General features: G+C 36.7%; 11 protein-coding genes across 11 annotated transcripts; 8 read left to right on the plus strand and 3 right to left on the minus strand.

Annotated features, from left to right (window-relative positions):
• Positions 1-1,073: 1,073 nt before the first annotated feature.
• Positions 1,074-1,479, plus strand: LOC131996289 (histone H2A). Its single transcript, XM_059365838.1, has one exon. The coding sequence runs from the start codon at positions 1,086-1,088 to the stop codon at positions 1,458-1,460; it is 375 nt and encodes a 124-aa protein (XP_059221821.1). The 5' UTR covers positions 1,074-1,085; the 3' UTR covers positions 1,461-1,479.
• A 993-nt stretch (positions 1,480-2,472) lies between these two features.
• LOC131996115 (uncharacterized) lies at positions 2,473-9,033 on the minus strand. Its single transcript, XM_059365566.1, has 3 exons — positions 8,733-9,033; positions 6,715-6,746; positions 2,473-2,796 (listed from the first exon to the last, which is right to left on the minus strand). The coding sequence occupies exons 1-3, from the start codon at positions 9,031-9,033 to the stop codon at positions 2,473-2,475; spliced, it is 657 nt and encodes a 218-aa protein (XP_059221549.1).
• On the plus strand, positions 3,105-3,521 carry LOC131996291 (histone H3). Its single transcript, XM_059365841.1, has one exon. It carries the CDS (start codon positions 3,111-3,113, stop codon positions 3,519-3,521), a length of 411 nt encoding a protein of 136 aa, XP_059221824.1. The 5' UTR covers positions 3,105-3,110.
• On the plus strand, positions 5,096-5,776 carry LOC131996287 (histone H1-like). The gene has a single exon (XM_059365836.1). It carries the CDS (start codon positions 5,096-5,098, stop codon positions 5,774-5,776), a length of 681 nt encoding a protein of 226 aa, XP_059221819.1.
• Positions 7,323-7,728, plus strand: LOC131996290 (histone H2A). The gene has a single exon (XM_059365840.1). The coding sequence runs from the start codon at positions 7,335-7,337 to the stop codon at positions 7,707-7,709; it is 375 nt and encodes a 124-aa protein (XP_059221823.1). The 5' UTR covers positions 7,323-7,334; the 3' UTR covers positions 7,710-7,728.
• Positions 9,034-9,353: 320 nt separating the features above from the next.
• Positions 9,354-9,770, plus strand: LOC131996292 (histone H3). The gene has a single exon (XM_059365842.1). The coding sequence runs from the start codon at positions 9,360-9,362 to the stop codon at positions 9,768-9,770; it is 411 nt and encodes a 136-aa protein (XP_059221825.1). The 5' UTR covers positions 9,354-9,359.
• A 1,574-nt stretch (positions 9,771-11,344) lies between these two features.
• Positions 11,345-12,025, plus strand: LOC131996438 (histone H1-like). The gene has a single exon (XM_059366146.1). The coding sequence runs from the start codon at positions 11,345-11,347 to the stop codon at positions 12,023-12,025; it is 681 nt and encodes a 226-aa protein (XP_059222129.1).
• Positions 12,026-12,940: 915 nt separating this feature from the next.
• On the minus strand, positions 12,941-13,315 carry LOC131995897 (histone H2B.1/H2B.2). The gene has a single exon (XM_059365195.1). The coding sequence runs from the start codon at positions 13,313-13,315 to the stop codon at positions 12,941-12,943; it is 375 nt and encodes a 124-aa protein (XP_059221178.1).
• Positions 13,316-14,351: 1,036 nt separating this feature from the next.
• Positions 14,352-15,032, plus strand: LOC131996436 (histone H1-like). The gene has a single exon (XM_059366144.1). The coding sequence runs from the start codon at positions 14,352-14,354 to the stop codon at positions 15,030-15,032; it is 681 nt and encodes a 226-aa protein (XP_059222127.1).
• A 915-nt stretch (positions 15,033-15,947) lies between these two features.
• On the minus strand, positions 15,948-16,322 carry LOC131995984 (histone H2B.1/H2B.2). Its single transcript, XM_059365355.1, has one exon. The coding sequence runs from the start codon at positions 16,320-16,322 to the stop codon at positions 15,948-15,950; it is 375 nt and encodes a 124-aa protein (XP_059221338.1).
• Positions 16,323-16,578: 256 nt separating this feature from the next.
• On the plus strand, positions 16,579-16,984 carry LOC131995986 (histone H2A). Its single transcript, XM_059365358.1, has one exon. It carries the CDS (start codon positions 16,591-16,593, stop codon positions 16,963-16,965), a length of 375 nt encoding a protein of 124 aa, XP_059221341.1. The 5' UTR covers positions 16,579-16,590; the 3' UTR covers positions 16,966-16,984.
• The last annotated feature ends 201 nt before the right edge of the window (positions 16,985-17,185 follow it).

Consider the following 17,185-nt stretch of genomic DNA (forward strand, 5'->3'; position numbering starts at 1 on the left):
ATTTCAAGGGGTATTTTCCGGTTTTGCGCATCGGTGGGGACGTCGTGGCCCTTTCTCCTACTATTAAGTATCTTGGTGTGGTCTTTGATGGCAAATTTAATTTTATAGGGCATATGGATTATGTCTTGGCCAAGGCCAAGAGGTTGTATTTTGGGTATAGCGCTATCTTGGCTAGGAGAGGTGGTCTCTCCCCTACGGTCCGGCTACTGATTTACCGCCAGGTCATCCGACCTGTCATATCCTACGCCTTTCCTGTATGGTATGGCATTTCGTCAGCTCAAATGGAAAGGCTTAGGATGTGGGAGCGAGGCGTCCTTAGGTCGTGTTTGGGCCTGCGGCCTAGGGTTCTGAGTGACGGTTCGTTTGGACATGTGTCGTGTAGGGAGACTTATGACAGGGCTGGTATACAGCGTATTGACGTCCACATGACAGGCATGGCCCTGAAATTTATGGAGAGAGCGCAAGAACTTAGCAATGATTTGGTTGCTTCCTCCCTGCGATTGGAGGATGACATTTATTGTCTTACACAAAGGAGATTTTTGCCACCGGCTGCAATTTTAAGGTTAAGAGATGCAGGACTCTTATATGACGGTGAAGCCCTCTATTTTTATCACAGGAGGTATGGCACTTTTGATTTGTACAATACTGTGTATAGGACGGCGCAGTAGACTGTATGAATATTGTAAATAATGTACATAGTAGTTTTAATATATAGTTTTAAGTCTCATTAGATTTTAATTTTTATGTAGCTTTAAATCTCATTTAGGTTAAGCTTATTTTCATTAATTTAATGTGGGTTTTTTTTTTAATGATTCTATTTTTTGGACCTTGAATTTTTCGATGTTTTGTTTGTTAACGCTGGCGATGTGACCGCGGTCGTAGACTGGGTCATTTATTATGGAATAGTTGTAGATGAGGGAAATAGAGTACCAACATATATAATTTTGTGTTAGAGTTAAGCCTTTACTCTGTAATATATGTAAGAATCAAAAAATGGCAATAAATGAAATGAAATGAAAATGCGAACTAATATCATTTGTGTTTCAGTGCTAAGTGAAGTGAATTAAAAAAAAAAATAACTAAAAATGTCTGGTCGTGGTAAAGGTGGCAAAGTTAAGGGAAAGGCAAAGTCCCGTTCCAACCGTGCTGGTCTTCAATTCCCCGTCGGTCGTATCCATCGTTTGTTGCGCAAAGGCAACTATGCTGAACGTGTTGGTGCCGGAGCTCCAGTTTACTTGGCTGCTGTCATGGAGTATTTGGCCGCTGAAGTTCTTGAATTGGCTGGCAACGCTGCTCGTGACAACAAGAAGACAAGAATTATCCCCCGTCACTTGCAATTGGCTATCCGTAATGACGAAGAATTGAACAAATTGCTGTCCGGTGTCACCATTGCTCAAGGTGGTGTATTGCCAAACATCCAAGCTGTTCTCTTGCCCAAGAAGACCGAAAAGAAGGCTTAAATTATCTACGAGCATCAAAGAAAAAATGTAAATACAGGCCATCGTATAAATCAACAACAATCCGTCCTTTTCAGGACGACAAAAATTTTTTTAAAAGAGAAAAAACTATATCAAACCTTATTTTATCAAGAAAATTTACTTAAAAAATAGTTTTAAATAATAAATAAAATTTTAATTGTAGTTAAATTTAAAAAATATTTTTTGGTCGATTTTTTTTTTCAGTGGATTTGGTAATTTGCTAGCAATTTCGTTATTCGAAATTTCCTTAAACAATCCTGTTTTAGGCGTAAATACAAAAAAATCTGCCATCTATTGTTTATAGGTAAACATTTTCAAATATGTTTACATCTTATCGACTATTGCAGGTCTTTTAATATACATGTCATAATTATCAGTTATCAATTATCATGCATCAACATTTCGCCTATTTGCATACATTAACATAATAAGAATTTAGTTTTATCGACCCTACTCAAGATTATCGGCATTTAATAGGATCAATGTTACCATTAGGGTACTGTAAAAACTATTTATTTTACATTTGAATATCACATGGTAATCATTGTTCATTTTCTGATGCTGAAAAAAATTGGCATATGTAATAACAAAACATCGAAACGAAGTATCTACGATCGTCCCTCTTCGTACATTTGTGACAAAGTTAGCAGCTCCAAGCAAAGGAAACATTTAATGGTAGTATATGCGTGCATTTTGGTATCTGTGTGTATGTATGCTTTTTAGTGTTGTATACCATCGTTTCATCGTATTGTTCTAATGGCGTCGGTTTTAGTTTCGTCATGTATGTATGTATATTATAGAAGCTACATTTTGGCCGACGGCAAATTGAAAAATGGTAATATTTATTTTCAAATAAATTTTATGTATTTTTTTTTAGTAAAAATTTATAACAAGATATATCTCTTTTTAAATATGTTTTGTGGTCCTGAAAAGGACCGATTGTTTTAGTTTTAAAGTTCTTAAAATTTTCTCCAAAATAGCGTCAAGATAATGTTTAACCGCCGAAACCGTACAAAGTGCGGCCTTGTCTCTTCAAAGCGTAGACGACATCCATAGCGGTGACGGTTTTACGCTTAGCGTGTTCAGTGTAGGTGACAGCATCACGAATAACGTTTTCCAAAAACACCTTCAGGACACCACGGGTTTCTTCGTAAATCAATCCAGAGATACGCTTTACACCGCCACGACGAGCCAAACGTCTGATTGCAGGCTTGGTGATACCTTGGATGTTATCACGCAACACTTTACGATGACGTTTAGCGCCACCTTTTCCCAAGCCTTTGCCACCTTTACCACGACCAGTCATTTTTTCACTTTTTAAATTAAATTCACTTCACAAGTTATGCACAAGAACTAATACTTACCATGCTGCGATACCTCATATTTATACAAAATCCGCTCTGAATTTACTACATACACATACGCTTCGATCTATCTTCGGGGTTGTTCGTATACACTTCGTGTGTACAGATACAAATGTTGAAGCATATACGCAGCACACACCCTTATTGGAAACTGTAGCCCGCCAAATTTTTTCTATAAATATCGGGAATCGCTCCGTAAGGCAACTATTACAGTGTTAACAGTGTTTGTGTGCATATCGTGAAGTGAACTAAAAACCTCTAGTGAAAAATGGCTCGTACTAAGCAAACTGCCCGTAAATCTACTGGTGGCAAAGCCCCTCGTAAGCAATTGGCTACCAAAGCTGCTCGTAAGAGCGCACCAGCCACCGGTGGTGTTAAGAAGCCACATCGTTTCCGCCCTGGTACCGTTGCTTTGCGTGAAATCCGTCGCTACCAGAAGAGTACTGAGTTGTTGATCCGCAAATTGCCTTTCCAACGTTTGGTTCGTGAAATTGCCCAAGATTTCAAGACTGACTTGCGTTTCCAGAGCTCTGCTGTCATGGCCTTGCAAGAAGCTAGCGAAGCCTACTTGGTCGGTCTCTTCGAAGATACCAACTTGTGTGCCATCCATGCCAAGCGTGTCACCATCATGCCCAAGGATATCCAATTGGCCAGACGTATTCGTGGAGAACGTGCTTAAATTATTGACATTTTAAAAGCCAACTTTTTTTTACAAAAACAATCGGTCCTTTTCAGGACCACAATATTTTTATAAAAAAGAGAAAAAAATTTATTCAAAACTTACACCTTTTTATTTTTATTAAAATAAATAAATATAGTCTTTTTTTGGGGATGGAAAAATACACTATTTATATTAAAAAAATTTTTTTCTTTTCTATGCGTTTTACTTTTGGTAATATTGGGTTTCAAAACATGGAGCGAAATCAAAAACTTTTTTTTAAAAAAAAATTATTTAATTTACTTTTTATGTTAAACTGAAAATTTTTATTTTCTATTAGCAACAGTATATTTGCTGTTATTCTTTTTGCAAAATTTGATTTTTCGTAGTAGCTACATAACAAGAATGAATGAAGATAAAAACAGGCAGGCCAATACATTCGAGAGAATTTTAACCTTAAATAGATAATTTAGATACATTGAATATAAATTTTTTCTGTATTTTTTATTATTTTTAAACAAATGATATTTTTTGCTATTCTAAAAACTGTTTTAAAAAGAATAAAATAGTATTTTAATATTTTAAATTATTAAAGGGAAATAGATTTCGTTCGGTATGCAACTGTTCTACATTTGCTTGCTTAGACAAGGGCATTTTTGAATTTGTGTTTAATTTCCAAAAAAAAATTATATATTTTTTTAAATTTGTGATTGCAACAATACATTGTTTAGAATTTACATTTTTAAATTTTTTATTTAGTTTCAAGTCCACTTTATATAGAAAAAAATATTTTATAATAAATGCAATAGAGCTCACCGCACATTTTGCATAGCCAACGACGTTGGTATAACATAGCATCGTAATATTTTAGACTTTTCGTAACAAACGTACACTTTTTACAAATTATGTAACATTTTAATAGAAATCTATCATTTCTATAATATTTTATGATAAAATTTTCCTAAAACATTTTTACATTAGAGCTTTCAAATTAATTTGCAGAAAAACTTTTATTCATGGAAAATACGCCAATATGGTGAATTCAACTGTCATAGACTACATAATAAAATCGATTATTTCACTATGAAAATCATCCAAATTTTCACTTTTTTTTACACTTCTTTCAAGAAAACATATCAAGATTCCATACTAAATTTTTATAAAAACCAATTTTCAATAAAAATTGGAAAATTTTTATAATTTAGTTACAATTTTATCATAACATTTTTATAAACTTTCAACTCAAACCCTTATAACTCGGTAACGCTTAAAGATAATTAACTCGGATTTTCTTTAATGATTAGCTGGATATCTCTACTAGAAGAATTGTATAAAAAATAAAAAGAAATTGTTACTATCTCATCGTAAAATGAATAATTCTGTGAAAACTTTTGTAAAAATTTTTATTCGCTTCCACACAACGTTTCGCAAAATTTCGTAGTTGACTACTATGTACTTCTCATAATTTCGATGTACCCAGCCATCACTAGTCTAAAGGTTGAAACCATATTTTCAACCAATCAGCGTACACCAGTAGTGAGTGTATATTTACAAAGTGTTAAAGTGTGTTTAAAAAGAAAAATATAAGTGAAATCATGTCTGACGCCGCCGTTGTTGAAGCCACCGCATCTCCAGTCGCCGCTGTTGAGAAAAAGGCACCTAAGAAAGCCGCTGCCAAGGCAAAGAAACCCTCTGCTGCCCCAAGCCATCCACCAACCCAACAAATGGTCGATGCTGCCATCAAAACATTGAAAGAACGTGGTGGTTCCTCATTGCCTGCCATCAAGAAATACTTGGCCAGCACATACAAAGTTGATGCTGTAAAATTGGCCCCATTCATCAAGAAGTACTTGAAGAGCGCTGTTGCTAGTGGAAAATTGATCCAAACTAAAGGTAAGGGTGCCTCCGGTTCATTCAAATTGTCCCCATCTGCCTCGAAGGAACCTAAAGCAAAGAGCGCTGAAAAGAAGAAGAAGGTCCCAGCCGGTGATAAGAAAAAGAAGGCAGCAGCACCCAAAAAGGCAGCCGGTGAAAAGAAAGCCGCTGCAAAGAAGCCTTCCGCTGCTAAAAAGACCGCCGAGAAGAAGAAGACCGAAAAGGCCAAGGCTAAAACTGCCAAAAAGACAGGTACAGTTAAAGCTAAACCCGCAAAAACAGCCGCCAAAGCATCAGCCACTAAACCAAAGGCACCCAAGGCAAAAACCACCGCTGCCAAGCCCAAAAAGGCTGCCGCAGCAAAGAAGCCAGCTGCCAAGAAGACCGCCGCTAAGAAGTAATTTTTCCATGCAAAATTACTTATCATGTCAAAATGATTATTTTCGATATTCGAAAGCAGTATATCTAACAGCCCTTTTCAGGGCTACAAAAAAATTTTTAAAAAGAGACCAAATTTAACTCAAACAATTTTTTAATTACCTAATAAATACTATGTTAATTTTAAGGGAAAAGCTAATCACAGCCCTTTTCGTAGCTGTAAAACATCTGTTGAAATCTTTTAATACCATTGTTACCTAATATGGGAATACATTACCCTTTAAGGAAATTTAAGTAATCACATGTTAAATGGGATTTTTTCCGCAACTGGATTAACTGTTTCACTTAGGGTCATAAACCAAAGCAATTACTAAGAATTATGAAAATCACTTAATGTTAAAGAAAATCTCATTTAGCATACCTAACCAATAAGAGAGTGGCGTACAATATTCCCTTCAAAAATCGCACTTAGCATACCTATTTCATTCTTTACGAGCATACCTACCCATAGATCTCGCGTACAAACGCATAAGTCCACATATACATCTCTACACCATTTCACGCTAACATACTAGTATACATCCCTAAAAAATTTAGTATCAACACACACGCTCACATATACTCGAACATCAATACAACGTTGCATACCGAGTGTTTGAGCATAAGAGCAATATGTGTTGATCATATTACTGTAGATGTAGATGGTGCTAAGCAAGGAGGGCAATATTAGAGTATGGGTAGTATACATATTTTATTTTAAAAAAGTAATAAGGGCAATGTGAGGGTGAGTGGTAGATATATTTTTTCTTTAAATTTGTAAATATAAATTAATTTTAGTTGAATAACGAATTAAGTCTCTTTTTTAATTTATTTTGTGGCCCTGAAAAGGGCCTTTGATGTTGTAGGGAAAATATTGTACGACGAAATAAGTATGCCATTTACTTGGAGCTGGTGTACTTAGTAACGGCTTTGGTACCTTCACTGACAGCGTGCTTAGCCAACTCACCGGGCAATAATAGACGGACGGCAGTTTGGATTTCCCGACTGGTGATGGTGGAACGCTTGTTGTAGTGAGCCAAACGGGAGGCTTCGGCGGCGATACGTTCAAAGATATCGTTGACGAAACTGTTCATGATGCTCATGGCCTTTGAGGAGATACCAGTATCGGGATGGACTTGCTTCAACACTTTGTAAATGTAGATAGCATAACTCTCCTTACGCTTGGTGCGTCTCTTGGTCTTGTCACCCTTAGTGATGTTCTTTTGGGCTTTGCCGGCCTTCTTTGCTGCTTTACCACTGGCTTTTGGAGGCATTTTCACTTGGTTTTTTTTTTAAGTCACACAAACACTTTTAACACTGTTCACGATTTTGTGTGTTTGATGGCTTACTCGGAATATTTAAACCATTTCATGCACAAGATATTCAGGTAGACGAAAACAGTCGCTATGTTTACGAAAACAACCCTCTAAAATTAGCTACACGTTGGATCCGAAAGTATAAATACTGCAGTTCATGCTGCGAACTAATATCATTTGTGTTTCAGTGCTAAGTGAAGTGAATTAAAAAAAAAAATAACTAAAAATGTCTGGTCGTGGTAAAGGTGGCAAAGTTAAGGGAAAGGCAAAGTCCCGTTCCAACCGTGCTGGTCTTCAATTCCCCGTCGGTCGTATCCATCGTTTGTTGCGCAAAGGCAACTATGCTGAACGTGTTGGTGCCGGAGCTCCAGTTTACTTGGCTGCTGTCATGGAGTATTTGGCCGCTGAAGTTCTTGAATTGGCTGGCAACGCTGCTCGTGACAACAAGAAGACAAGAATTATCCCCCGTCACTTGCAATTGGCTATCCGTAATGACGAAGAATTGAACAAATTGCTGTCCGGTGTCACCATTGCTCAAGGTGGTGTATTGCCAAACATCCAAGCTGTTCTCTTGCCCAAGAAGACCGAAAAGAAGGCTTAAATTATCTACGAGCATCAAAGAAAAAATGTAAATACAGGCCATCGTATAAATCAACAACAATCCGTCCTTTTCAGGACGACAAAAATTTTTTTAAAAGAGAAAAAACTATATCAAACCTTATTTTATCAAGAAAATTTACTTAAAAAATAGTTTTAAATAATAAATAAAATTTTAATTGTAGTTAAATTTAAAAAATATTTTTTGGTCGATTTTTTTTTTCAGTGGATTTGGTAATTTGCTAGCAATTTCGTTATTCGAAATTTCCTTAAACAATCCTGTTTTAGGCGTAAATACAAAAAAATCTGCCATCTATTGTTTATAGGTAAACATTTTCAAATATGTTTACATCTTATCGACTATTGCAGGTCTTTTAATATACATGTCATAATTATCAGTTATCAATTATCATGCATCAACATTTCGCCTATTTGCATACATTAACATAATAAGAATTTAGTTTTATCGACCCTACTCAAGATTATCGGCATTTAATAGGATCAATGTTACCATTAGGGTACTGTAAAAACTATTTATTTTACATTTGAATATCACATGGTAATCATTGTTCATTTTCTGATGCTGAAAAAAATTGGCATATGTAATAACAAAACATCGAAACGAAGTATCTACGATCGTCCCTCTTCGTACATTTGTGACAAAGTTAGCAGCTCCAAGCAAAGGAAACATTTAATGGTAGTATATGCGTGCATTTTGGTATCTGTGTGTATGTATGCTTTTTAGTGTTGTATACCATCGTTTCATCGTATTGTTCTAATGGCGTCGGTTTTAGTTTCGTCATGTATGTATGTATATTATAGAAGCTACATTTTGGCCGACGGCAAATTGAAAAATGGTAATATTTATTTTCAAATAAATTTTATGTATTTTTTTTTAGTAAAAATTTATAACAAGATATATCTCTTTTTAAATATGTTTTGTGGTCCTGAAAAGGACCGATTGTTTTAGTTTTAAAGTTCTTAAAATTTTCTCCAAAATAGCGTCAAGATAATGTTTAACCGCCGAAACCGTACAAAGTGCGGCCTTGTCTCTTCAAAGCGTAGACGACATCCATAGCGGTGACGGTTTTACGCTTAGCGTGTTCAGTGTAGGTGACAGCATCACGAATAACGTTTTCCAAAAACACCTTCAGGACACCACGGGTTTCTTCGTAAATCAATCCAGAGATACGCTTTACACCGCCACGACGAGCCAAACGTCTGATTGCAGGCTTGGTGATACCTTGGATGTTATCACGCAACACTTTACGATGACGTTTAGCGCCACCTTTTCCCAAGCCTTTGCCACCTTTACCACGACCAGTCATTTTTTCACTTTTTAAATTAAATTCACTTCACAAGTTATGCACAAGAACTAATACTTACCATGCTGCGATACCTCATATTTATACAAAATCCGCTCTGAATTTACTACATACACATACGCTTCGATCTATCTTCGGGGTTGTTCGTATACACTTCGTGTGTACAGATACAAATGTTGAAGCATATACGCAGCACACACCCTTATTGGAAACTGTAGCCCGCCAAATTTTTTCTATAAATATCGGGAATCGCTCCGTAAGGCAACTATTACAGTGTTAACAGTGTTTGTGTGCATATCGTGAAGTGAACTAAAAACCTCTAGTGAAAAATGGCTCGTACTAAGCAAACTGCCCGTAAATCTACTGGTGGCAAAGCCCCTCGTAAGCAATTGGCTACCAAAGCTGCTCGTAAGAGCGCACCAGCCACCGGTGGTGTTAAGAAGCCACATCGTTTCCGCCCTGGTACCGTTGCTTTGCGTGAAATCCGTCGCTACCAGAAGAGTACTGAGTTGTTGATCCGCAAATTGCCTTTCCAACGTTTGGTTCGTGAAATTGCCCAAGATTTCAAGACTGACTTGCGTTTCCAGAGCTCTGCTGTCATGGCCTTGCAAGAAGCTAGCGAAGCCTACTTGGTCGGTCTCTTCGAAGATACCAACTTGTGTGCCATCCATGCCAAGCGTGTCACCATCATGCCCAAGGATATCCAATTGGCCAGACGTATTCGTGGAGAACGTGCTTAAATTATTGACATTTTAAAAGCCAACTTTTTTTTACAAAAACAATCGGTCCTTTTCAGGACCACAATATTTTTATAAAAAAGAGAAAAAAATTTATTCAAAACTTACACCTTTTTATTTTTATTAAAATAAATAAATATAGTCTTTTTTTGGGGATGGAAAAATACACTATTTATATTAAAAAAATTTTTTTCTTTTCTATGCGTTTTACTTTTGGTAATATTGGGTTTCAAAACATGGAGCGAAATCAAAAACTTTTTTTTAAAAAAAAATTATTTAATTTACTTTTTATGTTAAACTGAAAATTTTTATTTTCTATTAGCAACAGTATATTTGCTGTTATTCTTTTTGCAAAATTTGATTTTTCGTAGTAGCTACATAACAAGAATGAATGAAGATAAAAACAGGCAGGCCAATACATTCGAGAGAATTTTAACCTTAAATAGATAATTTAGATACATTGAATATAAATTTTTTCTGTATTTTTTATTATTTTTAAACAAATGATATTTTTTGCTATTCTAAAAACTGTTTTAAAAAGAATAAAATAGTATTTTAATATTTTAAATTATTAAAGGGAAATAGATTTCGTTCGGTATGCAACTGTTCTACATTTGCTTGCTTAGACAAGGGCATTTTTGAATTTGTGTTTAATTTCCAAAAAAAAATTATATATTTTTTTAAATTTGTGATTGCAACAATACATTGTTTAGAATTTACATTTTTAAATTTTTTATTTAGTTTCAAGTCCACTTTATATAGAAAAAAATATTTTATAATAAATGCAATAGAGCTCACCGCACATTTTGCATAGCCAACGACGTTGGTATAACATAGCATCGTAATATTTTAGACTTTTCGTAACAAACGTACACTTTTTACAAATTATGTAACATTTTAATAGAAATCTATCATTTCTATAATATTTTATGATAAAATTTTCCTAAAACATTTTTACATTAGAGCTTTCAAATTAATTTGCAGAAAAACTTTTATTCATGGAAAATACGCCAATATGGTGAATTCAACTGTCATAGACTACATAATAAAATCGATTATTTCACTATGAAAATCATCCAAATTTTCACTTTTTTTTACACTTCTTTCAAGAAAACATATCAAGATTCCATACTAAATTTTTATAAAAACCAATTTTCAATAAAAATTGGAAAATTTTTATAATTTAGTTACAATTTTATCATAACATTTTTATAAACTTTCAACTCAAACCCTTATAACTCGGTAACGCTTAAAGATAATTAACTCGGATTTTCTTTAATGATTAGCTGGATATCTCTACTAGAAGAATTGTATAAAAAATAAAAAGAAATTGTTACTATCTCATCGTAAAATGAATAATTCTGTGAAAACTTTTGTAAAAATTTTTATTCGCTTCCACACAACGTTTCGCAAAATTTCGTAGTTGACTACTATGTACTTCTCATAATTTCGATGTACCCAGCCATCACTAGTCTAAAGGTTGAAACCATATTTTCAACCAATCAGCGTACACCAGTAGTGAGTGTATATTTACAAAGTGTTAAAGTGTGTTTAAAAAGAAAAATATAAGTGAAATCATGTCTGACGCCGCCGTTGTTGAAGCCACCGCATCTCCAGTCGCCGCTGTTGAGAAAAAGGCACCTAAGAAAGCCGCTGCCAAGGCAAAGAAACCCTCTGCTGCCCCAAGCCATCCACCAACCCAACAAATGGTCGATGCTGCCATCAAAACATTGAAAGAACGTGGTGGTTCCTCATTGCCTGCCATCAAGAAATACTTGGCCAGCACATACAAAGTTGATGCTGTAAAATTGGCCCCATTCATCAAGAAGTACTTGAAGAGCGCTGTTGCTAGTGGAAAATTGATCCAAACTAAAGGTAAGGGTGCCTCCGGTTCATTCAAATTGTCCCCATCTGCCTCGAAGGAACCTAAAGCAAAGAGCGCTGAAAAGAAGAAGAAGGTCCCAGCCGGTGATAAGAAAAAGAAGGCAGCAGCACCCAAAAAGGCAGCCGGTGAAAAGAAAGCCGCTGCAAAGAAGCCTTCCGCTGCTAAAAAGACCGCCGAGAAGAAGAAGACCGAAAAGGCCAAGGCTAAAACTGCCAAAAAGACAGGTACAGTTAAAGCTAAACCCGCAAAAACAGCCGCCAAAGCATCAGCCACTAAACCAAAGGCACCCAAGGCAAAAACCACCGCTGCCAAGCCCAAAAAGGCTGCCGCAGCAAAGAAGCCAGCTGCCAAGAAGACCGCCGCTAAGAAGTAATTTTTCCATGCAAAATTACTTATCATGTCAAAATGATTATTTTCGATATTCGAAAGCAGTATATCTAACAGCCCTTTTCAGGGCTACAAAAAAATTTTTAAAAAGAGACCAAATTTAACTCAAACAATTTTTTAATTACCTAATAAATACTATGTTAATTTTAAGGGAAAAGCTAATCACAGCCCTTTTCGTAGCTGTAAAACATCTGTTGAAATCTTTTAATACCATTGTTACCTAATATGGGAATACATTACCCTTTAAGGAAATTTAAGTAATCACATGTTAAATGGGATTTTTTCCGCAACTGGATTAACTGTTTCACTTAGGGTCATAAACCAAAGCAATTACTAAGAATTATGAAAATCACTTAATGTTAAAGAAAATCTCATTTAGCATACCTAACCAATAAGAGAGTGGCGTACAATATTCCCTTCAAAAATCGCACTTAGCATACCTATTTCATTCTTTACGAGCATACCTACCCATAGATCTCGCGTACAAACGCATAAGTCCACATATACATCTCTACACCATTTCACGCTAACATACTAGTATACATCCCTAAAAAATTTAGTATCAACACACACGCTCACATATACTCGAACATCAATACAACGTTGCATACCGAGTGTTTGAGCATAAGAGCAATATGTGTTGATCATATTACTGTAGATGTAGATGGTGCTAAGCAAGGAGGGCAATATTAGAGTATGGGTAGTATACATATTTTATTTTAAAAAAGTAATAAGGGCAATGTGAGGGTGAGTGGTAGATATATTTTTTCTTTAAATTTGTAAATATAAATTAATTTTAGTTGAATAACGAATTAAGTCTCTTTTTTAATTTATTTTGTGGCCCTGAAAAGGGCCTTTGATGTTGTAGGGAAAATATTGTACGACGAAATAAGTATGCCATTTACTTGGAGCTGGTGTACTTAGTAACGGCTTTGGTACCTTCACTGACAGCGTGCTTAGCCAACTCACCGGGCAATAATAGACGGACGGCAGTTTGGATTTCCCGACTGGTGATGGTGGAACGCTTGTTGTAGTGAGCCAAACGGGAGGCTTCGGCGGCGATACGTTCAAAGATATCGTTGACGAAACTGTTCATGATGCTCATGGCCTTTGAGGAGATACCAGTATCGGGATGGACTTGCTTCAACACTTTGTAAATGTAGATAGCATAACTCTCCTTACGCTTGGTGCGTCTCTTGGTCTTGTCACCCTTAGTGATGTTCTTTTGGGCTTTGCCGGCCTTCTTTGCTGCTTTACCACTGGCTTTTGGAGGCATTTTCACTTGGTTTTTTTTTTAAGTCACACAAACACTTTTAACACTGTTCACGATTTTGTGTGTTTGATGGCTTACTCGGAATATTTAAACCATTTCATGCACAAGATATTCAGGTAGACGAAAACAGTCGCTATGTTTACGAAAACAACCCTCTAAAATTAGCTACACGTTGGATCCGAAAGTATAAATACTGCAGTTCATGCTGCGAACTAATATGAGTGTTTAGCTCTTGTGCAGTGCAGACCAGTTTCGGAGTGTTCAAGTGTTTGATAACGAATTTTGATCTCAGTGTTTGATGACAGATTTTAACCTGAGCCAGTGGGCATTTAACTTGATTAAGTGCAATTGTGAGAAGCGAGAGTAGTCACCAGGGTTGGCAAAACCTAAGACTTTTTGTTTGGAGTACCTTGCTTTTTTGAGAAGCGAGAGAAGGCAGCAGTGCTGCGCGAATTACTTATTACTTTACTTGTAATTTTGTGAAGTGCATAGGAGGCGCTGTAGTGGAGATTAACGAGTTTTTGTTGAATATTCGCGGCGAATGCAACGGTGGACGTGAGGAAGCCGTTGCAGTAGCCCGTGTTCCTGCATTTCGACCCGCATCTGGGCCGAGAGGTGAAATATTCTTGCAACCTGATAAAATGGTTCATGGAAATGAAGCAGATCTTACTATCACTAAAAGTGAAGGCACCTTAAGAACTTTTGAATTACCGAATTCTTTGAACGTTGTTGCTGATATGCAACATGATTTGGATCCAGCTGCGTTATCAGCTGACAAGAAAGCGGCTGAGAGAGCCGATATGACTGTGGCCTCCGACTCCAATTCCGTGTCAGGGGCAAACCCAATCCCTAAGAAGAACAAAAAAAAGAGAAAGAAGCGTAAAAGTGACTACTATGTACTTCTCATAATTTCGATGTACCCAGCCATCACTAGTCTAAAGGTTGAAACCATATTTTCAACCAATCAGCGTACACCAGTAGTGAGTGTATATTTACAAAGTGTTAAAGTGTGTTTAAAAAGAAAAATATAAGTGAAATCATGTCTGACGCCGCCGTTGTTGAAGCCACCGCATCTCCAGTCGCCGCTGTTGAGAAAAAGGCACCTAAGAAAGCCGCTGCCAAGGCAAAGAAACCCTCTGCTGCCCCAAGCCATCCACCAACCCAACAAATGGTCGATGCTGCCATCAAAACATTGAAAGAACGTGGTGGTTCCTCATTGCCTGCCATCAAGAAATACTTGGCCAGCACATACAAAGTTGATGCTGTAAAATTGGCCCCATTCATCAAGAAGTACTTGAAGAGCGCTGTTGCTAGTGGAAAATTGATCCAAACTAAAGGTAAGGGTGCCTCCGGTTCATTCAAATTGTCCCCATCTGCCTCGAAGGAACCTAAAGCAAAGAGCGCTGAAAAGAAGAAGAAGGTCCCAGCCGGTGATAAGAAAAAGAAGGCAGCAGCACCCAAAAAGGCAGCCGGTGAAAAGAAAGCCGCTGCAAAGAAGCCTTCCGCTGCTAAAAAGACCGCCGAGAAGAAGAAGACCGAAAAGGCCAAGGCTAAAACTGCCAAAAAGACAGGTACAGTTAAAGCTAAACCCGCAAAAACAGCCGCCAAAGCATCAGCCACTAAACCAAAGGCACCCAAGGCAAAAACCACCGCTGCCAAGCCCAAAAAGGCTGCCGCAGCAAAGAAGCCAGCTGCCAAGAAGACCGCCGCTAAGAAGTAATTTTTCCATGCAAAATTACTTATCATGTCAAAATGATTATTTTCGATATTCGAAAGCAGTATATCTAACAGCCCTTTTCAGGGCTACAAAAAAATTTTTAAAAAGAGACCAAATTTAACTCAAACAATTTTTTAATTACCTAATAAATACTATGTTAATTTTAAGGGAAAAGCTAATCACAGCCCTTTTCGTAGCTGTAAAACATCTGTTGAAATCTTTTAATACCATTGTTACCTAATATGGGAATACATTACCCTTTAAGGAAATTTAAGTAATCACATGTTAAATGGGATTTTTTCCGCAACTGGATTAACTGTTTCACTTAGGGTCATAAACCAAAGCAATTACTAAGAATTATGAAAATCACTTAATGTTAAAGAAAATCTCATTTAGCATACCTAACCAATAAGAGAGTGGCGTACAATATTCCCTTCAAAAATCGCACTTAGCATACCTATTTCATTCTTTACGAGCATACCTACCCATAGATCTCGCGTACAAACGCATAAGTCCACATATACATCTCTACACCATTTCACGCTAACATACTAGTATACATCCCTAAAAAATTTAGTATCAACACACACGCTCACATATACTCGAACATCAATACAACGTTGCATACCGAGTGTTTGAGCATAAGAGCAATATGTGTTGATCATATTACTGTAGATGTAGATGGTGCTAAGCAAGGAGGGCAATATTAGAGTATGGGTAGTATACATATTTTATTTTAAAAAAGTAATAAGGGCAATGTGAGGGTGAGTGGTAGATATATTTTTTCTTTAAATTTGTAAATATAAATTAATTTTAGTTGAATAACGAATTAAGTCTCTTTTTTAATTTATTTTGTGGCCCTGAAAAGGGCCTTTGATGTTGTAGGGAAAATATTGTACGACGAAATAAGTATGCCATTTACTTGGAGCTGGTGTACTTAGTAACGGCTTTGGTACCTTCACTGACAGCGTGCTTAGCCAACTCACCGGGCAATAATAGACGGACGGCAGTTTGGATTTCCCGACTGGTGATGGTGGAACGCTTGTTGTAGTGAGCCAAACGGGAGGCTTCGGCGGCGATACGTTCAAAGATATCGTTGACGAAACTGTTCATGATGCTCATGGCCTTTGAGGAGATACCAGTATCGGGATGGACTTGCTTCAACACTTTGTAAATGTAGATAGCATAACTCTCCTTACGCTTGGTGCGTCTCTTGGTCTTGTCACCCTTAGTGATGTTCTTTTGGGCTTTGCCGGCCTTCTTTGCTGCTTTACCACTGGCTTTTGGAGGCATTTTCACTTGGTTTTTTTTTTAAGTCACACAAACACTTTTAACACTGTTCACGATTTTGTGTGTTTGATGGCTTACTCGGAATATTTAAACCATTTCATGCACAAGATATTCAGGTAGACGAAAACAGTCGCTATGTTTACGAAAACAACCCTCTAAAATTAGCTACACGTTGGATCCGAAAGTATAAATACTGCAGTTCATGCTGCGAACTAATATCATTTGTGTTTCAGTGCTAAGTGAAGTGAATTAAAAAAAAAAATAACTAAAAATGTCTGGTCGTGGTAAAGGTGGCAAAGTTAAGGGAAAGGCAAAGTCCCGTTCCAACCGTGCTGGTCTTCAATTCCCCGTCGGTCGTATCCATCGTTTGTTGCGCAAAGGCAACTATGCTGAACGTGTTGGTGCCGGAGCTCCAGTTTACTTGGCTGCTGTCATGGAGTATTTGGCCGCTGAAGTTCTTGAATTGGCTGGCAACGCTGCTCGTGACAACAAGAAGACAAGAATTATCCCCCGTCACTTGCAATTGGCTATCCGTAATGACGAAGAATTGAACAAATTGCTGTCCGGTGTCACCATTGCTCAAGGTGGTGTATTGCCAAACATCCAAGCTGTTCTCTTGCCCAAGAAGACCGAAAAGAAGGCTTAAATTATCTACGAGCATCAAAGAAAAAATGTAAATACAGGCCATCGTATAAATCAACAACAATCCGTCCTTTTCAGGACGACAAAAATTTTTTTAAAAGAGAAAAAACTATATCAAACCTTATTTTATCAAGAAAATTTACTTAAAAAATAGTTTTAAATAATAAATAAAATTTTAATTGTAGTTAAATTTAAAAAATATTTTTTGGTCGATTTTTTTTTTC

The sequence above is a fragment of the Stomoxys calcitrans genome, chromosome 3 (assembly GCF_963082655.1).
Source record: "Stomoxys calcitrans chromosome 3, idStoCalc2.1, whole genome shotgun sequence".
NCBI classification, from domain to species: domain Eukaryota; kingdom Metazoa; phylum Arthropoda; class Insecta; order Diptera; family Muscidae; genus Stomoxys; species Stomoxys calcitrans.